Source organism: Vitis vinifera, chromosome 16 (genome assembly GCF_030704535.1).
Source record: "Vitis vinifera cultivar Pinot Noir 40024 chromosome 16, ASM3070453v1".
Classification (NCBI taxonomy): domain Eukaryota; kingdom Viridiplantae; phylum Streptophyta; class Magnoliopsida; order Vitales; family Vitaceae; genus Vitis; species Vitis vinifera.
Window position 1 is genome coordinate 23,646,795 of NC_081820.1, and position 22,558 is coordinate 23,669,352.

General features: G+C 31.9%; 3 protein-coding genes and 1 long non-coding RNA gene across 4 annotated transcripts; 3 read left to right on the forward strand and 1 right to left on the reverse strand.

Moving 5' to 3' along the window:
• Positions 1 to 2,879: 2,879 nt before the first annotated feature.
• Positions 2,880 to 7,034, forward strand: LOC104882183 (late embryogenesis abundant protein At1g64065-like). The gene is made up of 2 exons (XM_010664358.2): positions 2,880 to 3,419; positions 6,870 to 7,034. Exons 1-2 carry the CDS (start codon positions 2,880 to 2,882, stop codon positions 7,032 to 7,034), a joined length of 705 nt encoding a protein of 234 aa, XP_010662660.2.
• A 5,760-nt stretch (positions 7,035 to 12,794) lies between these two features.
• On the forward strand, positions 12,795 to 13,421 carry LOC104882207 (late embryogenesis abundant protein At1g64065-like). Its single transcript, XM_010664481.1, has one exon. It carries the CDS (start codon positions 12,795 to 12,797, stop codon positions 13,419 to 13,421), a length of 627 nt encoding a protein of 208 aa, XP_010662783.1.
• Positions 13,422 to 14,490: 1,069 nt separating this feature from the next.
• LOC104882182 (uncharacterized) lies at positions 14,491 to 15,108 on the forward strand. The gene has a single exon (XM_019225887.2). It carries the CDS (start codon positions 14,491 to 14,493, stop codon positions 15,106 to 15,108), a length of 618 nt encoding a protein of 205 aa, XP_019081432.1.
• Positions 15,109 to 18,310: 3,202 nt separating this feature from the next.
• Positions 18,311 to 21,345, reverse strand: LOC132252676 (uncharacterized). The gene is made up of 2 exons (XR_009464421.1): positions 20,965 to 21,345; positions 18,311 to 18,462 (listed from the first exon to the last, which is right to left on the reverse strand). It is a non-coding gene; the product is annotated as an uncharacterized LOC132252676 (long non-coding RNA).
• Positions 21,346 to 22,558: the final 1,213 nt, after the last annotated feature.

Consider the following 22,558-nt stretch of genomic DNA (forward strand, 5'->3'; position numbering starts at 1 on the left):
AAGGATGGAAAGTGCTCATAAAAAGAATACTATCGACTTTTATTGAAGTTGATAAGAGTGCTATTAAGTTCTTTTGCTACAAGAAGAAAGGACTTGAAAAGAAGGGTTACCCCAAATGAGAATTCTCTTGAGAAGATATGGAATCCAATCTCTAAGTGTGTTATGAATCTAATACGAGTTATATTTCTTACAACATATGTTGGATTGATTCTAGTTTTATAATTCATATTGCAAACCATACAAAACTTCATAAAACACTAGAAGTAAGGGAAAGTGAATATTTCATCTTTTTAAATATAGGATATATTCACATTTTGAAGCTCTTGCAATCTACAAACTTGCTCTTAGATATGGTGTTGTTTGATTTAGACCGTAATAAGACATTTTATATTCCATTTTTCCCAAGAAACCTAGTTATCTCAATTTCTAAAATTCATCTCAGGGGTTTAGTTTAATTTCTTTGAACCTCTTTACATATGTTGAAAGACTGTTGTTGGTGATGGTAATTTGGATGATGCCCTTTTTACATTTTATTTAAATTCCACCTTTGATTAACCTTATCACTATGCATGGTAATAATGTTGGTGTTAAACAAGTGTTATAAATAAGAAATTAGTCTCTTTTGTGGCATGGAAGATTTGGTCGTAACTCCACTAAAAGGATTAAATAAAAAAAATAGATTAGTAAATGAATCAGCCCTTGAGCTTCTTGACTTTAATGACTAATTTTAGTACTTGCATAGGCAGCATTAAAGTAAAGTAAACCAACATGACAAATAAAAGATGCTAGGAGTTATGACATTTTGGAGATCTTACACACTCATGTGTGCAATTCTTCATCTCCTTTATTGATAATCATTACATGTTTATTTGTTTTATCATAAAATTGAAGCACTAAAATGCTTTCAAATTTTGAAAAGTTGGGGTAGAGAAACAGTTTAAAAAACAAATTAAGATTATGAGATAAGACAAAGATAGAGAATATTATGGTAGACATTATGTTATTTTTTTCTCTTTACATATGGTGTATATAAAGATACAAACGTTGAAGTCTTTATATATTCTGCCTTTTAGCTCCATTCATGGAAATTGCATGGATTGTTGTTTAGTACTATTTCAACATAGTTTTCATTATAGATTTTATGTGGAAAATTTTTTGAAATTATTTTAAAATCTCATTTGAGTAAAAAAAATTTTCTATCATATTCTTATAAGGACTTTCTTATTATTATAAGAAAAATATTTTATCATAACATTCTCTTATATGAATAGGTATTTTTAATAATTAGTCAATTAGAAAATATTTTGACTGAAAAAAAAAAATAGGGCTTTGAGATTTAAGAATGCTAACCATAAATATATGTTTTAGGATCAAGCACAACAGGTACATGATTTCTTTATTAATTTTATTTTTGTTTTTGTTCTCTTATTTTCTTCTCTCTGTTATGATATTATTTATTTTAGTTTTTCCCAATCAAAAATACCAATGCTAGAATTACTAATATAATTATTTACATTTAGCATAGTATTGAAACTTTTTCCTTAATCTAAACATTAAAAGCCCCAAACTCAAAAAAAATTCTTCTAAGACCTAGAAAAGGATTATTTTTAACTTGTTATCTCCACCAAATCCTATCATCCACAATTTGAATCTTATTATAGAAAACATTATGGTTATGTTTCGTTATAGGAAAATACTAAAGAACTAAAAAAAAATATTTTATTATATTTAGTTTTACTATAAAAAGTACAAAAATATAAGAAATAAGTTGATTTGAAGTTGAAATTACCTAATGACATAAACAATTCATTGATTTTGGATCTATTTTTAATTTTTAATTTTTTTTCCTCTCTCTATTTTATTTCTTTTATATTTTCCTTCAAATTTTCAATAACCAAATATAGTCAATAGTCAATATGGAATAGAAATGAACATACACTACAGTTTTTTTTGAAGAAGTAAGAAAAATCAACATATAATATGGAATAACGAGAAATAAAATAATGCCTTAATTTTGAAGTTGTCGATCACAAATTGTAAAGAGATACAAAACTACTAGAAGCCTCAAAGTAGACATTTTCCTTGCTCATCATTTCTTTTAAGGCTTTATTTAAATATTCAAAAGTTTTATGGGAAAGTATTGGACAAAGAAAATAGTAATAAAAAATTTAAAAATAATAAAATATGGGTTTGAAATTGATAGACTCACATGGTTCTCCTTTTTTTTTTCCCTTATATATAAAAAAAAAAGAATAATTTAAAATTGTATAAATTTTCATTTAATTTTCTTTATATTTTGATTTACTTTCTTACTTCATATGCTAAACAGAATGCAAGATTTTAAGTTCTTTCCAATTTTCCTTCTCTCCCTGGCTGCGATAGGAAGAGAGTCCAACAGTTGATTGCCGAGAAACCATAACAAGGTAGAAGAAAAAAGCTCTATAAATGAAGATCACAAATGTGATTTCTCACCTGGCCCTGTACTTTATCGATAAGGTTTTCTTGTTACATCCTCCATCTAGAAATTTTGGTATACATTTTTTCAGTCTGACAACTCCACATCTTATCATTTATACAAAGCACGTGACACAATCCAACAAATAGAAGCTCCTGTGCTTATACGTATAAAAGTCCAAACTTGAGCCGAAAAGTCATGAATTGGACACGGTTGAGAAGGGTCTAGGAAGCCCACCAGCAGTCCTACTTTAGCCTCTTTAAGTATATCAGCTGCTCACAGGTATATATATATATAGCTCATTAGGTCATTGCCGCCCCCCCTACTTCCCATTATCTCCTTCACAATTGGTCTCCTCAAACCAACCAGTTCTCTCTCCAATAATCCCCATTTTCTTAACTTTTCAAGAGCCAAAGCAAAAAAAATGGCACAGAAGAAGCAACAGGTCCATCCCATTGAACCCACTGGTGGGCCAGCCAAAACTGATGTAGAGTCTGAGGAGCTTCGCCGCATGAAATGCACAAGATATATAGCATATCTTTCTGCTTTTGCTTTGTTCGAGACCATTGTTATAATGGTCTGTGTAGTCACCCTGATGCGTATCAGGAGTCCGAAGTTTCGGTTCCGTGCTGTTTCTATTGAGAATCTCAACTATACATCCGACACAACTTCACCCTCATTTAACATTAGATTCAATGCCAAAGTCGCTGTCAAGAACACCAATTTTGGACACTTCAAATTCAAGAACAGCACCATTACTCTAGCTTACAGAGGTGATCATGTTGGGGATGCCAAGATTTCCAAGGCTCGAGCTCGGGCTAGATCCACCAAAAAGATGAATGTAACAGTTGATGTTAATTCAGACCATGTATGGAGCCACTCAAACTTAGCCAGGGATCTAAATTCCGGGTTTTTGACACTGACCAGCCAAGGGAAGTTGAGTGGGAAGGTGCACTTGATGAAGGTAATGAAGAGGAGGAGATATGCAGAAATGAATTGCACTATCATCATTAACTTAGTACGTAGACGCATCCAAGATTTAAAATGCAGATAAAAATGAATTCTACTAATAAGAGGGATTGGATTAAAGTTTTGCTCTGTGTATGTATTTTTCCTATTGAAGATGTATGTTGAATGATGTTTCAACCATGTGTAATAATTTTTAGATGAAGTATATTTTATATTTTTTTCTAGGATAGATTTTAGATATCTAGGAGGAACCATCAATCCTATTTATCTCGCCATATTTACATATATTGGTTTTTGGCTTAATTATTATTATTTTTTTATTCTCTCTTTGTCCTACCTCACCTAGATATTAGTTTTGCCTAGGCATGAGGGCTTATAAATAAGTCCGCATCCTTTTGCTAAGGTATCTTAGTGGCTTTAATCAACATTAATGTGGATTTGGAGAAGAAACTTTTTCACTACCAATACGAACCAAATTTGGTATGAATGATCACATGCATACTTTTGACAAATAATAGTAGATTTGTTGAATGTGGATGAAAATATTTAAGATGAGAGTAAAGTTTGTCATTGTTAAATTATTTTCTAAATGAATATGAACATCTCACCGTCACCTTATTTTATGGCAAAGATAAGGTGACTTTTCATGTTATGCATATTACTTTACTAAACTCTAAATACAAGAAGCTCCAAAAGGTTTATAGGAAAATTTCATAAGAAATATTAACAATGTGAAGTTGAACTCAAAGTCATAAACTTGGAAAAAGAGAACTCTTCATCTAAGGAAAACTTGTGAAAGAGGAATGTGCTTTTTGCCCTAAAAATAGGCATTGAAAGAAAGATTATCATAAACTACAAAAGAAGAATAAAGACAAGATAGTGTTTGATGCTTATGTAGTCAAGTATGGAGATGATAAGTAAAGCTTTGCTTTGATTGGCTTATCTTTGGTATGCAACTTAGATGAATGGATTTTTTATACTAAATCCACTTATCAAATGTGTTTCTTCAAGGAGTTGTTTTCTAACTTAGATGAAGTACATGGTGGAGTTGTTATATATATATATGGTGGAGTTATTAGTAATAAATGCTTATAAGACAACAAGAATATGTACAATCCAATTAAAAACTCATACATGTCGGATCAATCAAAGCTTGATAGATGTTCAATATCAACCAAATTTAAAAAAAAAAAAATCTCAATAAAAGTATTAATTAAAATCCATGAGATGAAAGTAATTATGTTATGTGCACTTGTGGTGATGAAAGAAGTAAGAAAAAATTGTACTACTTTTAAGGAAGTATAATTATTGAACGAGTGGTTACAAACTCTAAAGTTGATGAAAGATTAGAAAGTACAAGGTTATGACATATGCGTTGGGGACATATAGGTGAAAAGACTTCACCAATCAAGCTTGGTGAAGCAATTAAAGGTTATTAAAGAGTGAAAAAAACTTGTAGACTAGGATTTTGTAGCATTGCATTTTCCGAAAACAAACAAGAATGAAATTTGAGACTACCAATCCATCATATTGAAGATATCTTGGATATACCCATAGAAATGTTTGGGACAAACCAATGTAGCTTTCTTGACAAGTATGTACTATTTTGTTACTTTTCATTGACCACTTCTCCAAAAGAATTTGGGTGTTTGTCTTGAAAACTTATTAGGATGAAGTTTTAATTGAATTGTTTTTGGAATGAAATGGTTAAAACTCAAACTAGCTAGAAAATCAAATAGTTGAGACTAGATAATGGTGATGAATACAAAAGTAATCCATTTCCCAAATATGTCAAAATGAGGATATTATTTGAGACTTCATAGTTACAAGTGCACCACATTAGAATTGAGTAGCATAGTATATGAATTGAACTTTCTTGGAAAAGGTTTGATGTATGTTTTTAAATGTTGGATTTTGAGCGAGGAGCTTTGAGCCAAGGGAGTTGCTTATGCATGCCATTTCATCAATCATATAATATCAACTGCAATTGAGAGCAAAAATTTTATAGAAGTATGGTCTACAAACCTACAAACAATTGTGACTACTAACACATTTTTTGCTCTAGTGCATTTTATTTTTTTTATTTTTTTGTGAAGAAATATGGATTAGATTTTGTCTTCAAATGACCAATGAAGGTATCATAAGTGAAGAAGATGCATCAACTTAACTACTTTCACAATAGCAAATTTTGATTGCAATTGGTAGATTAAAAGGAGAGATTTGAATGCTTACTCGATTGATTGATATGGTGGCATATGCACATTTGGCAGTCAATGATGATATTCCTTTTTCTTACTTTTTAGACTCAATTAATATCATGCGAGTTTGAACACCTTTAGGTGCATGTATGTGTGCATTTGAGGTGTATTTAGAGGAAGTGATAGTTAGTTCACTTATCAAATAATACTTCAATTCTTGAAATTGGTAGTGGATAATTAGTTTCACTAAGGTGGAGATTTGTTGGGTTTTGGGTTACTTAGTATTTTTTGATTCTATTGACTCTTTGTCCCACATCCATTATATGTTAGTGTTGCCTAGGCTTGTAGGCTTATAAACCAATGCATGTTAGTAACTTCAGCAAACATTAGTGCAGAGAAGGCTCTTTGTCAAGTAAGAACCTCTAACTTTGATATTCTTCCAACTCTTGTAATTGTCTGATTTGAAGGTAATGAATTGGTTGTCATTGCCTGATGACATGGGTAAGATATTCTTATCGAAACTGATAAATATGATATATCTCTCTTTTGTTGCTATTATTTTTTCTAATTTTTCTGTTTTTAGGAATTGTTTATTTTATATTGTATTACATATATTTTGTTAATTTTATTTGAATCCTGTAGGACTAGGACTTAGAACAAAACCAGTACTTAGTGCTAATTAGGTCCTGTGGGATGTAGTCCCCAGCACAACAACCTATACGCACAATCGAGCAGCTTGACTACATTAAAGTACTACTGTTTTCTTCTCATTGCAGTTCTGATCAAACATTCAATAAAGTTCATCAAGAACGGATATGCTGGATTAAGGCTTCCATTTTCGGGATTTGTACAATCTCTACTCTACTGATCTGGTTGCCCTTAAAACTTCTACATCAAACTTGGGATTGGATCCGGCTGTGATTAAATTGGTCTTTTGCAACTTTTGAGCTCTTCTATGAGTGTTCTCAACCTTTAATTTGGATATAACTAAAGAAAAGAAAAAAATAATCATAGGAATCATCATGTTAATTTGGATCTTAAACTATGCATTGTATTGAAGAAGAAGAAAAAGAAGAAGAAGAAGAAGAAGACATACATTGGGATTGAAGAAGAAGAATCATAGCAATCATCATGTTAATTTAGATCTTAAAGCCATGCATTGGGATTGAAGAAGAAGAAGAAGAAGAAAATAATCATAGCAATCATCATGTTAATTTTGATCTTAAAGCCATGCATTGGGATTTAAGGAACTCGTCAAATATGACCTTGATATAGACATTTTCACTAAGAAGAAAAAGAAGCAGCAAGCAGCCCAAGAAGAAGCAGCAAGCAGCCATGCATTGGGATTTAAGCAACTTGTGAAATGTGGCCTTGATATAGACATTTTCACTAAGAAGAAGAAGAAGAAATGAAGTGGAAAAAAAATCCCGGAAAAACCAAGAAGCTAGAAACAGAAACAGCAAAAGAAAAAATCCTAGAAAAACCCAGGAAAAAATCCCAAAAGTGTACTGTATTTTTACTAAGAGGCTAGAAACAGAAAACCCCCATATGCTTCACTTTGATGTGGAGGCTAGGCAGCAAAGAAACCTGAAAAGGCAGCCTTTTCCAAACTAACTTCAAATTCTTTACAGCAGAGCTTTAAGAAGAGGAGAAATCTTCAAACCACTGCAATTTGATACAAGATCTAACTGAGGGAAAAATCTTGATTTCAGAAAATGTGCCGCTGTGCAATTGAAAACCAATCAATACTTATGAAACCTTTTGGCCGGTCAGTCCATATTTTAGTATGTGCAGCAGAGTCATATTACTGAGGTTGAGAGCATCACTCATCATGACATTCCATACTGAGGTAGGCCTCAAGAACAAGCAATTTAGATGACTTAAAGTTTGACAACGGTACATGCAATTACATTATTAAGTTTTAGTGGTTTTAATATTTGAGAATGGGAAATGAAAATGACTATTTTGTTTTTGTACTTTTTTTTTTAATATGAATAAATTTGATGATTTCAATTATTGTATTTGAATACGTCTAAAAATATATGACTGGAATGCTTATTTGTTTTTATTTCAGTATTTGATAACAATGAGAATATGAATATAAAAAATAAATTAATAATAATATGCTTACACATATTTTGTAGTTTTGCTAAATAATAAGATTAAGAAAAATAGAATTTACTTAATAAATAAAAATTAATCACAAAAAGTCATAAAAACCTAATAGAAATATAATGGTAAAATAATACTTCTAATAAATTTTCTATATCAAGAAAATCAAAATACTTCATCTTGGAAATCAATTGAAATCCTATTTATGGGTGAGATTTTTACTCAAATCGTTTTTAATTCCATTCTCATTGAATTTTAAGTTATTCAAATATAGAAATAACTAAAAAAAGAAATGAGATGTTCATTTCCACTCATCATTAATTTCTTCATAATAAACATGTCCTAAGGTTAATGCAACTTCAAGAAAAATGTGTATATCTTGGCCAATAGCATAAACTCAAGGGGAATTTGACACAACTAGCTATGGCAAATTAAAAATCAATGTAAACGGACATTTATTGAGTAGTCCCCATAAGTAAATATTTTTAGGTCCAATTTTTTCGGGTTTTAAACACAACTCCATCCTCTACCCAGGAAAGAAGTATAAATGAAGAGTATACAGAAACCTAGAACGCGGGATTTTTTATCAATGGGCTTAGAAACTTCTAACAATGTGGAAACCGTGTAACAATATCTAACACTGCATTGTCTTGTACAGATGCTGAATAATCTAAAGATGGAAGCTTCAAAATTATTATTATTATTATTATTATTATTATATTGTTAGCTATGGTCGGAGATGATTTTGTGGAGAGAGATTTTGACTATGGAAGATACCAAGTTCACACAACTTTATTAGGTGCAAATCAGTGGAAACTTGTGCAGTGCGTGGAATTATTTTTTTTTGTAGAAGTTTGTATGCTTATACTTTCCTCAAAATGGTAGTTATACCATACCAAAATCCACATATTCCAAGGGCCAAAAGCTAAAGCCAATGAACGCGATAGGAACTTTTCTACAAAGGCGTGCCATATCACTTAAGTCATCTATCATATTCTACCTTATATATACCCATCTCAATCTTCAAATCCCAGCATCATCTCCTCACTGAGCAATCAACACTGAACAATTAAAACCCTTGTTTGTGTTCTTTTCAAGAGCCAAAAGAATGGCAGAGAAGGATCAACAGGTTTTTCCTATGGAGCCAACTAATGCTCAAGTCAATACTGATGAAGAGTCTGCCAGGGTTCATTCTGAAGTGCTTCGCCATAAGAAGCGCATGAGACGCCTAGGGTGTGTAGCTGCTTTCACCGTGTTGCTGACTGCTATTATTCTAGCCTTTGCACTAACTGTAATGCATATCAAGAATCCCAAGTTCCGGTTTCGTTCCATTGAGATTGAGGATCTCAGCCTCCGCTCGTCCACCACGACTCCATCATTCAGCATGAGGTTCGATGCAGAACTCACTGTCAAGAACCAGAATTTCGGCCCATTCAAGTATGACAAAACTGCCATTCCAATGTCTTATGGGGGCACCAAGGTTGGTGAGGCTTTTATTTCTAACGGTGAAGCAAAGGCAAGATCCACAAAAGTAATTAAGGTAACTGTGGACGTGACTTCAAACAATGTATCAAGTAATTCAAACTTGGCCAGTGATATAAATTCGGGGTTTTTGACTCTGACCGGCCAAGGCAAATTGAACGGGAAGGTGCATCTGATGAAGGTGTTTAAGAAGAAGAAATCCCCCCAAATGAATTGCACCATCAAAATTAATTTAGAGAACAAAGTGATCCAAGAATGGAAGTGCAATTAAAAGCTTAGGAGTCCTTGTTAGTTTTCCATTAGAAATGGTACTGTGTACCAAATGCTGAGTTCAGTCTCTACATTTATTGAACCCTTACATTCATTTTCATTCCCTTATTCATAATGAAACTGGTAGCACCACCTATTTCATCATTCCACTATAAAGATTATGTGATAAGAGGGGTGGTATTGAAGCTCGTCCCCTAAAGAGAGGAAGGCCAAAATGCTGCTTTTTGACTGCAAGTGTAGGAAACATAGAAATTTCAGGCCACTGCTTTCTGGGAGGCCCATTATATTCTTAAGCATAACGATTTCATTTCTAAAATATCTCAATCTAGAAACTTTGACTTGGGTTTCATTTGTTAATTTTTTATGATACAATTTTCGCGTCTTCTATTCTATAATCCTATATAATAAGATCATAAGCCTCACAACCCACCAATAGACGCTTCTTTCCTGAGTGGAAGAGTCAAGAATCAAAGACATTGGACGCGTTTGAGAAGCCCAAAGGAAGCCCACTCGCTGTTCTAGATTAACAGATTTCCATGGACGTTTTCCACATCACTGAATTTTAACGTGGTCGTTAAATCAGCTGCTCCCATCTATAAATGGGTCCATATAAAGTGACAATAGTCCAAAATTTCACATGCCTGTTTATTATTCAAATAAATGTTGGGCTAGCCCATATATGAGTTCCAACCCATGAGAGTGGTCTTTTGAAAAGGCTCATATTCTGGACTGCTCTTGTAACTGGTTTATGGGCCCGATTTGGCAGCATCTAAAGCTGCGTTTGGAGGTAGAGAAGACCAGATTTGAGGGCAGATTGTTGAAAATGAAAAAGAGAGAACGGAAGAAAATAAGGGCTGTTTTCAAGGCTCATGGGGGGTTGATCCAAGTGTGAAGGTCTTTAACTTCAACCATTATAGAAGCTCTTTTGTGATATCTTCTCTTCATTATCTTCCCTTTCTCTGTATTTATGAGATGAGGGTTTTCCATCTCAAGCATTGGTGCATTTCCACTCTTCTTTATTGCCAAAGAAGCTAGTGAGGACTTTGTGTTCGTATTTTATTTGAAATGGAAGAAGGTTTCTTGTGGTTTTAATTTTACCTCCTTTGGCGAGTTTTTCCACATTGCAGCGATGACTCTTGGTTGATATATTTTTAGGCTATAATTGCTTTCTGTTCTGTTGCAGTTGTAAAGCGAATTGATTTGTACAGGTGACAAAGGCTATATTCTGCCCATCAGTGAACTATCCCCCACTGTCGTTTGCAATCCCCCAGTACGGTTTAGCATTCCCAGCTCATCAGTTGTATATCCAACCACTGTCATTGCATCACCTAAGTCCTAGCTTGCTTTGCTATCGTCTAAATGTTACTCCATCTCTCGTCATTCTCAACAAGCAGTATCAAAGCCTGTGTTGGTTGTGATGGAAGGATCTTCTAGCATAGTGATTAAGCTTACAAATACCAATTGGTTCATTTGGAAGCCAAAAATGGAAGACATCCCTTATTGTAAGGATTTATTTGAACCCATTGAGGGTGAGAGTGCTAGACACTAAAATATGAATGATGATGGTTGGAATAGGTTGTGTAGAAATGCGCACTCTAGCTCCGGGGCAGAGTGTCGCTCCATAGCCTCTACAACTATTGAGTTGACTTGGATTTCATTTTTATTGAGAGAAAATGGCATTCCACTTCAAAAACTAGCTCAGTTATTTTGTGACAATGTTAGTGCACTTCATATGTCATTTAATCCCATGTTTCATGCTGGATCAAAATACATTGAGCTTGAATATCATCTTGTCCGAGAGAAGGTTGCCACAAGTTCCCTTGTCACTAGATGTATTTCCTATGGATATAAAAATCACCATCCTTTAAGCCCAATGAAAACTTGAAACTCATCACCACTCAATGGAATCCTCCAAAGAGATACAAGGTTTTTGAGAAATCACTCTGAATAAACTAAAGGTAACTTCTATTCAACTAGCCAAAAAACTCCTGATCAAGACAAGTTAAAAGACTTTACAGTTTCCACTTGGAACAAACCCTCCAAGCATAGGTTTCGAAAGCACCCATTGACATTCTCAATTTCACGTAGGAAATTGAGGAAAGTAAGAAATGGTGGTAAACTAGGAATTTCCATAAGGTTTGAATGAAGCAAAACCATTTATAAAAATTTGTCATAACTTTACCTAGAAAATTCGGAATGAGGCATTGTAAATTAGAGTCTTGAGTTATAGGGATTTCCATGATACTTAAGTTGTTGATTAATTTTGACTAGATCAATAAAAGCTTCTCTTCAAAAGATGTCCAAAATCTCGTTCTAATGTTACCTAAGCTTTGGGAAATTAATGTGAGAATCTAAAGCTCATTCGACCATATATGGGCGTCTTGCCATGTAGACAGGTCAACACTGGTGGCCTTGAGATCCTAACTCTAACTTGAAGACCCTATAGAAATTGGGCCAGAGAAGTATGACGAAGTGAATTTAGGTTAAATTTTGGTGATCAGCACGTAGTAATGTGTGTGTGAGAGAATCACAGTTCATTGGACCCTATGTTCTTACATAGAGACAATGAAATGGATAAACTTCAATCAAATCTTTACAAAAGAGCTTGGAAAGGCGAAAAATATTGTCACATTTATGGGTGGGGTGGCACTAATATGTTTCATTTTTGTTGTTTATCAACCTTTGTCATTTTGTATATTTTCTAAGTACTTGGATTCAGTCCCTTTTTTATTTGTGGTTTTCATAAAATCGTTCTTTTACCTCAAAAAGTTCTAAATGTCTTTTCGGAGAAACTGGCATAGCATGTGAATGTTTATGTGTATAATTCAAAAAAGATTTTGGTAGAAACTAGCATATGAAAGACATCATTGTCTCTCTTAAAGAAACTAGAAATCTTATAATGCAGCAATGAAATAAAACTATTGTAGCAGGAGATGAGACTACACTACTTTAAGACAAAGACTTCTTCCAAAAACTTTAGGGCAGTCCATATTCTAGGTTATGCGGCAGAGGAATGGCATCATTTTCCATGTGGGAGTCTGTAGTTTATAGTTTATTCTTATTATAGCATACCAAAAGCCAAAGATTCCGTGAGTAAAAAATTAAGGCCATCAAACCCTTCAACAATGGTGGACTATATCTCTCAGTCCTCAATCAGGTGCTACTTTGCATCCATATATACCTATGACCCATTAAATTCCTCAAATCCCACCATCACCTCCTCACATTCTCGGACAGCAATCAGTAATCATCAACAAAATCTCTACAGAAACAAATCACTCTTTTCTCAACTTCTGAAGAGCCAAAAAATGGCAGAGAAGGAGCCCAGCAATATTGCTCAACAGAAAAGTGATGTAGAGTCTACAACAATGCATTCTGAAGAGCTTCGTCCCAAGAAGAGCATGAAATGTCTAGCATATGTAGCTGCTTTTGCCGTGTTCCTGACGGTAATTATAATTCTATTTTCACTAACTATAATGCGAGTCAGAGATCCTAAGCACCGGTTGAGCTCCATCGGGGTTGAGGGTATCACCTTTAATTCCTCTACAGCATCTCCATCATTCAGCATGAGATTTGATGCAGCAGTAGCTGTCAAGAACACAAATTTTGGTCAATTCAAGTTTGATAATAGCACCATCAAACTCGCCTATAAGGGCACCAACGTTGGAGAGGCCATTATTGCCAAGGCTCAAGCTCGGGCTAGATCCACCAAACGGATTGAGGTACTTGTGGGTGTGAGTTCAAACAATGTATCAAGTAACTCAGCCTTGGCCAGTGATATAAACACCGGGATTTTGACACTAACCAGCCATGTCAGGTTGGATGGGAAGGTGCATCTACTGAAAATTTTCAAGACCAAGAAATCTCCAGAAATGAATTGCACCATCAACATTAATTTGGTGGATAAAGTGATCCAAGATTGGCACTGCAATTAAAAGGCAATGTTCCATGTATACTTGTATATATGCTTGAATAACGTGTTCATATGTAATTGTTTTTAGATCTATAGTCATTTCGTTCATTCAATTATTCTGAAATTGGATGACAACCTTGTTGCAAAAACCAATTTGGGGATTTTGGTTTTTGTAATTTTTCTTCTTTTTTGTTTTTTTGGGGGTGGGGGGAGTGGGTGGGGGCGGCCCTGGATTTTCATATATATGTATAAGTCGGGACCATATGATAAAACCCCTCCTACAATGACATTTCTTAGTAGCTGCTTGCCTTGTATTAACCCCATGCATAGTCAGACTTGGGACTGCGCCTGTCTGCTACGTACTCAAACTACTTTTCAACCTTTGGACATTTTATGTGTGGTATTATACCTTTGATATTACTAACAACTAAATCTAATGTCAATACAACCATCAAAGCCACAAACAACCATAATTTTCATACAACCAGCATTGTAAGGAGAAGAAACATACAGGAAAACGTTCCATCTAGATTTGGACTAAATATATCTAGTCATCTTAATTTTAAAATTTCATTAAGTACATCTTCTTCTTTCTCATTTGTTATTTTTTTCTCTCTTTTTTAATTTAGAATAAAAAGGATATTTAACGAAATTTTAAACTCATTACAACAACGTAAATTTAACTCAAACCTTAAAAAAGATGAATGAAATTAATTTACCCTTATTTTTGTACTTCAGCTTCTTCCCACAAGACATGAGCATGGTGCCCACTAATTGTTTCAATAAAAATCTGTGTTCTTATACTTTTACCCAAACTATTAATTGCACCATATGAAAAGTCAAAAGATTGCTAGAGTCAAATGCTAAAAGCCGACTAACGCGTTTGGAACTTTTTCAGCAACGGTGTGCGGCATCACTTGAGTCAAATGAGTCATAGTTGGCTTCTACCTCACAAATAGCCATCGCAGCCCTCCCATCTCACCATCATCTCCTCGCTAAGCCATCAACAATAGCTCCACAGCAAAAACCCTTCTTTCTGTACTTCCGAAGAGCCAACCACAATCGCAGAGAAGGATCAACAGGTCCACCCCATGGAGCCAACCACAGCTGAACCTAAAACCGATGTAGGGTCGGCCAGTGTGCAGTCTGAAGAGCTCCGCCGCCGCAAGAAGGGCATGAAATGCTTAGCATATGTAGCTGCTTTCGCCATTTTCCTGACTGCCATTATACTAGCCTTGGCAGTAACTGTCATGAATATCAAGAATCCTAAGTTTAGGCTCCACTCCATTGACGTTGAGGATCTCAGTTTGAGCCCCTCCACCACACCTCCATCCTTCAGCATGAGACTTGATGCAGAACTAGCTGTCAAGAACACAAACTTTGGTCACTACAAGTACGAAAACAGCACCATTACACTGGCCTATAGAGGCACCAAGGTTGGAGAGGCCTTGATTTCCAAAGGTAGAGCAAGGGCAAGATCCACCAAAGAGATTGAGGTAACTGTGGATGTGACTTCAAGCAACGCATCAATTAATTCAAACTTGGCCAGTGATTTAAATTCCGGGATTTTGACCCTGACCAGCCATGGAGAACTGAGTGGGAAGGTGCATCTGATGGAGGTGATCAAGAAGAAGAAAGCCCCACAAATGAATTGCAACATCAACATTGATTTGGTCAAGAAAGAGATCCAAGATTGGAACTGCAATTAAAGCTCGTCAATGTCTGATTCTCAAGTGTAATATACTGTTTTAGAGTTTGGAGGGAAGGTGCATCTGATGGAGGTGTTCAAGAAGAAGAAAGCCCCACAAATGAATTGCAACATCAACATTGATTTGGTCAAGAAAGAGATCCAAGATTGGAACTGCAATTAAAGCTCGTCAATGTCTGATTCTCGAGTGTAATATACTGTTTTAGAGTTTGGTGGGAAGGTGCATCTGATGGAGGTGTTCAAGAAGAAGAAAGCCCCACAAATGAATTGCAACATCAACATTGATTTGGTCAAGAAAGAGATCCAAGATTGGAACTGCAATTAAAGCTCGTCAATGTCTGATTCTCGAGTGTAATATACTGTTTAGAGTTTTGTGTAGTTAGCTTAGAGTTTGGAGACCGAAGCTCGCGGTTTGTGTGTGTGTGTGTAGAGATCCAAGATTGGAACTGCAATTAAAGCTCGTCAATGTCTGATTCTCGAGTGTAATATACTGTTTTAGAGTTTGGTGGGAAGGTGCATCTGATGGAGGTGTTCAAGAAGAAGAAAGCCCCACAAATGAATTGCAACATCAACATTGATTTGGTCAAGAAAGAGATCCAAGATTGGAACTGCAATTAAAGCTCGTCAATGTCTGATTCTCAAGTGTAATATACTGTTTAGAGTTTTGTGTAGTTAGCTTAGAGTTTGGTGACCGAAGCTCTCGATTTGAGAGAGAGAGAGAGAGAGATGATGATGTCTTGTGAGTGTTTAGCTAGGTTGGCAGTTCTAGACAAAATTCCTAAGTGTCCCCTAACTCTATTTACCAATTCATCTTCAATTTAGTTGACTTTGAAGATTAAGACTTTGTTAAGGGGCCAAGGTGTGTAGCCGAGTATGTGGTGATTGAATGTGAATCAACCATATTTTTTATCTTTAAATGAGTTAAGAAAGTTAGGAGAAACAGTTTTTGGTGCAAGGCTTTTATTCCCCTATTTCTGGATCGATTCAAGTGTAGGGGCAAATTGATCCAACTAATCTGATTCTAAGATCAATTTCCAACCCTTGAATTAAGAGTTTCATTTTCATTTAAAATCAAACTTTCTCCCATTTTTGGAAGTAGAGAGAGTTGCAACCGTGTGAGAGTTTTTCCTTCCTCTCCATTTTGAGTGTGTTTGCCTCCTAAGAAAATCCCATTAGTTTTCCAAGAAATTTTTCTTAAAATGAATTTTCTGAAAATGAACATAGGTTGATTTTTGAAACATTCATCTTTCATTTTCTTGGATTTGTGCAAAAACTCATTTTCTTCTTGTGAGAATTCAAGAAAAGGCCAAGATTGAGCTTGGTGCAGACTCCAAGTGTGCTCTAGAAAATGAAGGTGAGAAACTAAAAGTGAAAGTACTAGTCAAGTGGTCCAAGAAAAATTGGTTGGCTTGAGTTAGGTAAAACCTTGTACTCAGTTTTTATTCTTCATAGTGGAGTTTTTCAATCAATGGTAGGCCTGTGGTTTTGATCTCTTTAGAGATTTTCCACGTAAATTTGTGGTGTCACATTGTCTCTCTTTCTCTTCTTAGCATCCGTTTTTTAATTTCAGCAATTTATTAGAATTTTGATTGTCTACTACTTGATTGATTGATGAAGAGAAATGACTATGAATCATCTTTGAAGTTGTTTTTTATTGTTGATCATTAACATTTTGAGGTATATTGATCTTGTATTTATCTTAATTTAGTTTAAGTTGATTTGAGTTTGGGAGTGTTGGATCATGTGCATGTGAATTGCATTTTAATATTGTTAGGGAGTGTTGTTGCATTTATATATGCATGTGATTTATAATTTGAGTTTTTGAAAATGTGTGAAGAGAAGAAAAATATTCAAAAAGTTTCAAGGTTTGCTAATTTGAGTTGGGAATATTCTTTTAATTGGTCAAAACACCTATTCAAACCCCAAACCCCCGCCCCCTCCTTTTCATGTCTTTCCCCTCTCATACAAATCTTTTGATATAATGAATTTCTTCTTTTGATATAATAAATTTATTTCTCCTCTACATATAAGGTTTTCTATGTAAATCTATGTGTTCTTATTCTTTTTTTTTTTTTTTCTATTGTCGTTATTATGTAACATTCAGAAATAGTGGAATAGAGATGCTTAGTGCAGTATGTATATGTAATTCTTTTTGCATCTTTGTATTAGAGATTTTATTCATTTATTTGTACTTGAAAGCTAGAAATAATGTGGATGGATATCATTTGAATTCTTTTCTATCATTCAGAACTTTGCATGTTCAAAAACACAATTGTATATATAGCTTAACACTTTCTAAAGATATATATATATAACTTATGTTGAAAAAGATGAAAACATTTTTTTTAAAGCTATGTTAATACTAAACATGTTTCGTTTATATTTTTATCTATTTTTTAAATGAAAATCAAATCATTTCTTGTGGTAAAAAGCCTCGGTAGCTACCAAAATGTCTCAAATGTATTTACATGATGGAGCATTGTTCTTAATATCAACTTCTATAAATCCAAAATAAGGTTTTAGTATAAAATAATGCCCTACACTACAAGGAAAAAGATATATGGTGACATTTATAATAAGTCACTATAAACATAGGGTGTCACTACAACATAGCGTCACCTTATCCACTGACACCATAGAGGGTATCAATTGGTGACGTATTTGGAAGCGACACCAAAGCAGATAAATGGTGACACATTCAGAAGAGACACCATATATTTTTAGTGATGCTTAATTTGATATAGAGTTGTATGAGATATATAAGGTGTCATATTAAATGCATCATCTTTGAGTTATGGTGTCACGTTAAATATATCACCTTTAATTTATGGTGTCACATCATTGTAAATGATTATGGAAGATATGGTTGTTTTTTGTTGATTAGTTTGTAGATTTTTGTAATGCTTATTAATAAATAAGACTAACCTGTGTAAATTGTCCATAAATATAATAATCATATTACATTTAACTTATATTTTCATAATGCTTATGAATTAATTTGTAACATATTACATCATCCAATAATATTTGTATATCAAATGTTCACAAAATGATAGTACATCAAATACATCAAACCCACCAAAACTAAAAAAGAAAAGTGAATACACATTAAAACATGATTTAGAAATGTTAAGTTTCCCAACATTCATGTATACTTGCATTTCACATGCATAAAACCGGCTAACCATAAAATGACACAAGAGTTGCATCCAAAAACCCAAAATTCTCAATTCCAAATAAAGTAACATTTATGTCCTATAATGTATGACATAAGAGTCATATCTAAAAACCTAAATCTTGTTGCCTCTTTCTCCTTTCTTTTTATTCTTCATATTGTCCTCCCAAGAGTGTATACCTGCATTTCATAATTTAATGAGTTTTAGAGTTCTTATTGAAAATAAAAATGTGATGTTATAAACAATAAACAAATCTAAGTACTAATGTTTTCTTTTTCTTTTTTCTTTTTCTCATTTTGGTATAAAAATAGTTCGTAAAGAATAAGTAATGTTATACAATATCAATGAAAAATTCAATCATATAACAACTAAGGGACTTACCATGAATGATCACGATACATCAATATGATTCATGATTAGTTATAACACAAAAGTAATCTGTTTTTCTCTAATTTCATCAAATTCTACTTGAGAATATGTTTTATTTGTCATCAAACTGAAATCAAATGAGAATAACATTAATATCACAATAATTGAAAGTATGAAATTATGTACAATTCATTAAACGAGTAAAACCTTTGATGCAATAACTGTAAAATCAACAATTATTTCTTTAATGAATCTCATAACAAAGTAGTCATATTTGAACTCAGTATTATTTTTTTACTATTAAATTATTTTTAAACAAAATAACAATTATTAATATATTGGTTTATTTTTAAATACTTTCATAAGAATATATTTTAACTACAAGTTATTTTAATTTATCAAAAGATTTTTAGGAAATGAGCTATTATCCATTTATTATTTTCTTATTTTTCAAAAAATATTTTCAGTCATTTCATACACGTTTTCAACTACTAAAATTATTGTTTTTATAGAATAAACAAAGAAGCATACACTTCTCCTCCACTCACTAAGTCAACTATTACAATCACCATAATATTTTATTCACCTACCAATATCTCATTCCATTTAGATAACTCTCTCAACAAAATCATTTCTACAATACTTTTTACTCTCCTATGATATTGAATATTTTATTCCATTTAGGTGACTCTCAACACAAAGAAAAGTAGGAATGTCTTCTTAGGTTAACTAAACAAAGACTTTTTTTTTTTTACTTTACAATATGTATAAAAAAAAACAATTATTTATTACAAGGAATGTGGTAGAAAGGTCATTTCATTTTTAAAGAATTTTTTAGAATTTCTTAAACATTTACAAAAAATAGAATCTAACAATTTTATTTCTAAAAAAATTGATCAATTCAAAAAAGAAAGAAGAATGTTATTTTTTAAGAAAAGTTAATAAACCACTTTATTCTTGAATTATCTAAACAAAACTTACTAAAAAAAATTTTATTCCAAATTTATTTTCAAAACTTTCTTATTGAAAACTATCTCATATATAAATTATTTTATTATATAGAGAAATTCTTATTTTATTCTTTTTTTAGAGAAAAATTCACTTGTTTATTAAATATCAAAGAAGTCTATTTTTATGTCTATTATATATATATATATATATATATATAAATTCTCTTATTTTCATACAAGAAATTTCCATTTATGCCTAAAATACTTTTAGAAAAATCATTGCCAACAAAATTTTATTTTTAAAATTATTTTCAACATTCTTATTTAAAAAAATTATCATTGGATTATTTTCAAAAAGGACAATCCTAAAAAAATTAACCATTTATAACCCAATTTAAACTCAAAAATTATCCCCAATATTATTTTATATTCCTAAATTATTTTCAAACAAAATAACAATTATTAATATTTTGATTCATTTTTAAATACTTTCACAAAAATATATTTTAACCACATATTATTTTAATTTATCAAAATATTTTTAGGAAATGAGTTATTTTCCATTTATTACAATCCTATTTTTCAAAACATATTTTCAGGCATTTCATTCACATTTTAAAATTTCAAATACTTAAATTATTGTTTTTATAAAACAACAAAGCACGTAAATTTCAACTACTAAAATTATTGTTTTTATAGAATAAACAAAGCAACATACACTTATCTTCCATTTACTAATTCAACTATTACAATCACCCCAATATTTTGTTCACCTACCAATAATTCATTCCATGTAGGTGACTCTAAAAAAAAAAAAAGTCATATTTATAATACCCTTTACGACTCTGATACCCAATATTCTATTCTATTTAGGTGACTCAATACAAAGAAAGTGGGAATGTTTTCTTAGGTTAACCGAAGAAAACCCTAAATAACTTAAGTGCTTCTGGATTAATTGAGTATCATCTTGTAGTAGATGTCAATCTCTATTGTTAGACTTCACCAAAAAGCTCCTAGCAAGGTGGAAAAAAGTATCAAATATAGTCAAGTCTTCAATAAAATACTATTTCATGCGAAAAATTACTACAAACTAGTGTATCTCTCATTCTCAATTAGACAAAATTTTTAAAAATAATTCATTTTTCTTGTTTTCATTTGTTTTGGGGCTTATTAGCAATGAAACAAAAAAATATGTTAGAATGTTAAACCTAGTTTTTACTTCCCTGGAACTCGATAAAAAACACCATTTACAAAACCCACATCATAGATATACTAAATCAAGAGATATAAAACAATTATACTAACAAAGTTTTTTGCATTAATAAAAAAAATGAAGATGGTAGATAAGAGATTTTGACTTACCCGAGATTTTACGAAGCAAAGAATATCAATTATGGGTGTGCCGACCATGGGTGTGAGAAGAAGGAGAAGAAAACGATGGTTAGGGTTAAGCAATAAGATCTTTTATATTAGTTAATGTATATATGGAAACAATGGACTTTTCATAAATTGTTCCTACTCACTATTTTTAAAAAGGGCCCATTAAGTTATAAAATTTAAAACTTTTTATTTCATATGGTGTCACTTCCAAAAAATGACACCGTAAATCTGAAATTAGCATCATCTAACTATCCTAATTGAAGATTTTTTATATGATGTGTCACCTTTATAAATTTTAAGTTCAATGGTGTCATTATTTTAAATGCGACACCATAAATAGTGACATCATATATTATTTTTGTAGTAGTGCTATTTGATAACTATTTTAAAAATATAGTTCTGAAAAATAGTTTTTGATAATATTTTTTAAAACTATTATCTTATGTTTTATAGAGAGAAAAAAAATTGTTTGGGAATTTGAAATATTTTTATATTTTTAATTTTGTTACAAAAATAAATTTTATAATGTTTTATTTTTAATTGATCCTTCTCTATATTTGTATAAATATTTTTAAAAACAACTCTCATAAAAAAAGTAAAAATAATTAAAAATAACTAAAAAATATTCTTTAAAAGTATTATATTTTCCATTTTTAAGAATAAATTACTGTTTGCTAATTTATTAAAATTAATCACCTAACCCTCCTAAAGGGTGTATATTTCATGAGACACAAGAGAACCGTATACTAGTACGTTAGAGGGTGCTCATGAAATACTACATCTTTAGGAGGAGAAATTCTAAACCAAATATTATCCTTTTTAACCACAACTTTTTATATAAAAGTTTGTTCAAACATCAACTATCTCTCGGTAATGATTAATCCTAACATGAGTAAAAAATCGTTGTCCTATTTTTCTTTTTGGTTTCTATTATTTAAGCACAAATTATTTGTAGTAAACAAGGAGAAAACTAAGAAATTTGAGTTGTTGAAATCCAAAAAAATTCAAAAAGAAAGAGAGAGAAACGAAAATCTATAATTTCTTATTATGAATTATCTTAAAAAAATGGTAAAACATCATTAAAACTTAAATAGATCTTATAAAAGAAAAGAAAGACTAATTTATCATTACTTCTAAAATGAAAGAAAATAATTCTAATATAGTAACTAAAAAAACAAAAGATATGGTACATGTTTGGCAACTATTTTAGTGAACAGTTTTTTGTTCTCCATAACAAAAGAATCAAAAAAACATGTTTAGCAACCAAAACCAAATTTTTGTTTTCTGTTCTTAAAAATATAAAATATGGTGTTTTTAGATAACATCTTTTACTTGTTTTTTGTTGTTTTCACTTCTTTTCTAATGGCTATTTTAAAAAATAATTATATAAACATCTAAAATGATTAAAAATAAAACATTAGACATAAAAATTATTTTAAAATATATTTAAAAAATATTAAAAAGATGTTAAAAATATTTTAGGTTTTCAAACAAGCTTTTGTTCTACAAAACATCAAAAACCATTCTCAAAAATTATTTTTTAGAACTATTTTTGAAAAGCTTACCAAGCAAGCTC